Source organism: Gavialis gangeticus, unplaced genomic scaffold (genome assembly GCF_001723915.1).
Source record: "Gavialis gangeticus isolate Ggan-Ray unplaced genomic scaffold, GavGan_comp1, whole genome shotgun sequence".
NCBI classification, from domain to species: domain Eukaryota; kingdom Metazoa; phylum Chordata; order Crocodylia; family Gavialidae; genus Gavialis; species Gavialis gangeticus.
Genome location: NW_017729012.1, coordinates 6008623 through 6009491, shown reverse-complemented (window position 1 = coordinate 6009491; position 869 = coordinate 6008623). Strand labels below are relative to the sequence as shown.

Here is an 869-nt window from a genome sequence, read left to right as displayed (position 1 = left end):
ATGTGGAATGTCAGGTCAGATCCTGGCATCGTAACCTTGTAAATCTAGCGGACAGTCAGTGAGACATGTGACCCTGGCATTATAATCTTGTGAATATGGAGGAAAATCAGTGCAAAATGGGGTCTTGGCATTGTAGCCTGGTGCACACAGTGGCCAGCAGCCCTGGTTCTTGCGTCAGCGGCGATGCACAGGCTCCGCCTGCGCTCCCCGGTGGCGGCCGCCGGCCGCCAGGTGGCGCCCGAGGGCAGAGGAGAGCAGAGGCACCCGGAAGCGGAGCGCGGCCACGTGGTTGCCAGGTAGGGGCTGTTGCAGCTGCAGGAGGGAGCGGTGGTCCCTGCCCGCCTCCCTGAGCAGCCCTGGCTGTAAGGCCTCCCCAGCCTCCCCCCACAGAGGGGCTCAGCCAGGGGCGGCGGCTGCTGCTGCTGGGGTCTGGGGGGAGGGAGCCCCTCTCATGGGCCGCTCCCTGCCCCCTCCAGGGGTGAGCCCAGGGCTGTGGGGGAGAAGCCCCACACAGGGGCATTGCCCTCCCCTAGCCCCGCGCTGTGCCGAGGGCTGAGGTGGGAGCTCCCAGCATTGGGCATACCACTGGTCAGCCTCCATCCCGGCCCTCGGAGAGGCTGGTGCGCTGAGTCATGGGACTCGAATGTGGCTCACTGCTCAACCCCTTATTTTGCTGTGCCTTCGGAGGGGAAAACTCGCACGAACTAGTGCTGAGGTTTCACGGGGCGCAGTCAGGCGTTACATGGATGCCGGTGGGGAAGCGGGCATGAGTGGGCGTTGCGTGGGAAGCCATGGGCAAACTGGAGGCAGTCGCCAGTCGATAGCAGTGCCAGAGGGAATCTGGAGGTTGGGGGTGGGTGGGATCGCAG

General features: G+C 64.8%; 1 protein-coding gene across 1 annotated transcript in view; it reads left to right on the top strand.

Moving 5' to 3' along the window:
• The first annotated feature begins 742 nt into the window (after positions 1–742).
• MRM1 (mitochondrial rRNA methyltransferase 1) overlaps positions 743–869 on the top strand; it is an 11239-nt gene continuing 11112 nt past the window's right edge. Inside the window, exon 1 of the mRNA XM_019510952.1 lies at positions 743–857. Coding sequence (XP_019366497.1) covers positions 743–857 — 115 coding nt within the window. The remainder of the gene's footprint in view (positions 858–869) is intronic.